The 714-nt window shown below is 58.4% G+C and overlaps 1 protein-coding gene across 1 annotated transcript in view; it reads left to right on the top strand.

Moving 5' to 3' along the window:
* Window positions 1–714, top strand: part of IGF2BP1 (insulin like growth factor 2 mRNA binding protein 1) — a 20,702-nt gene that overhangs the window by 15,289 nt on the left and 4,699 nt on the right. Inside the window, exon 8 of the mRNA XM_008638521.2 lies at window positions 98–233. Coding sequence (XP_008636743.1) covers window positions 98–233 — 136 coding nt within the window. The remainder of the gene's footprint in view (window positions 1–97; window positions 234–714) is intronic.

The raw sequence follows: 714 nt of genomic DNA, 5'->3' as shown, positions 1-714 counted from the left end.
TCCCTGCCCCAGCCGTGTCCCCATCCCTGCCCTGCCCATGTCCCCATCCCTGCCCCAGCCGTGTCCCCGTGCCCCCGGTGCTGATGTCCCCCCTCAGGCTGCAGGACCTGACCCTGTACAACCCCGAGAGGACGATCACGGTGAAGGGCTCCCCCGAGAGCTGCTGCCGCGCCGAGCAGGAGATCATGAAGAAAGTGCGGGAGGCCTACGAGAACGACGTGGCCGCCATGAGCGTGAGTGGGGCCGGGCCTGGCCGGGGCGGCGACCCCAGAACACCCCTTTGATCCCAGTCAGGACCCCTCCTCGTCCCTGATCCAATCCCCATTCCTTTCTCCCCTCAGCTACAATCCCCCCTCATTCCTGATCTCCTTTCTCCCCTCAGTCACAGTCCCCCCTCATTCCTGATCAAATCCATGCTGATTTCTGCCCTCAGTTACGATCCCACCTCATTCCTGATCTCGTTCTCCCCTCAGCCACAATCCCCCCTCATTCCTGACCAAATCCCCGTTTGTTTTCTCCTCAGTTACAATTCCTGACCAAATCCACATTTGTTTTCTCCTCAGCCACAGTCCCACCTCACCCCTGACCAAATCTCCGTTTGTTTTCCCCTCAGTTACCATCCCTGACCAAATCCCCGTTTGTTTTCCCCTCAGTTACCATCCCTGACCAAATCCCCGTTTGTTTTCCCCTCAGTTACAATTCCTGACCAAATCC

This window comes from Corvus brachyrhynchos, unplaced genomic scaffold, assembly GCF_000691975.1.
Source record: "Corvus brachyrhynchos isolate BGI_N302 unplaced genomic scaffold, ASM69197v1 scaffold47, whole genome shotgun sequence".
NCBI lineage: Eukaryota > Metazoa > Chordata > Aves > Passeriformes > Corvidae > Corvus > Corvus brachyrhynchos.
Note: the sequence above shows the minus strand (reverse complement) of the source record. Positions and strands in the feature narration are given on the sequence as shown.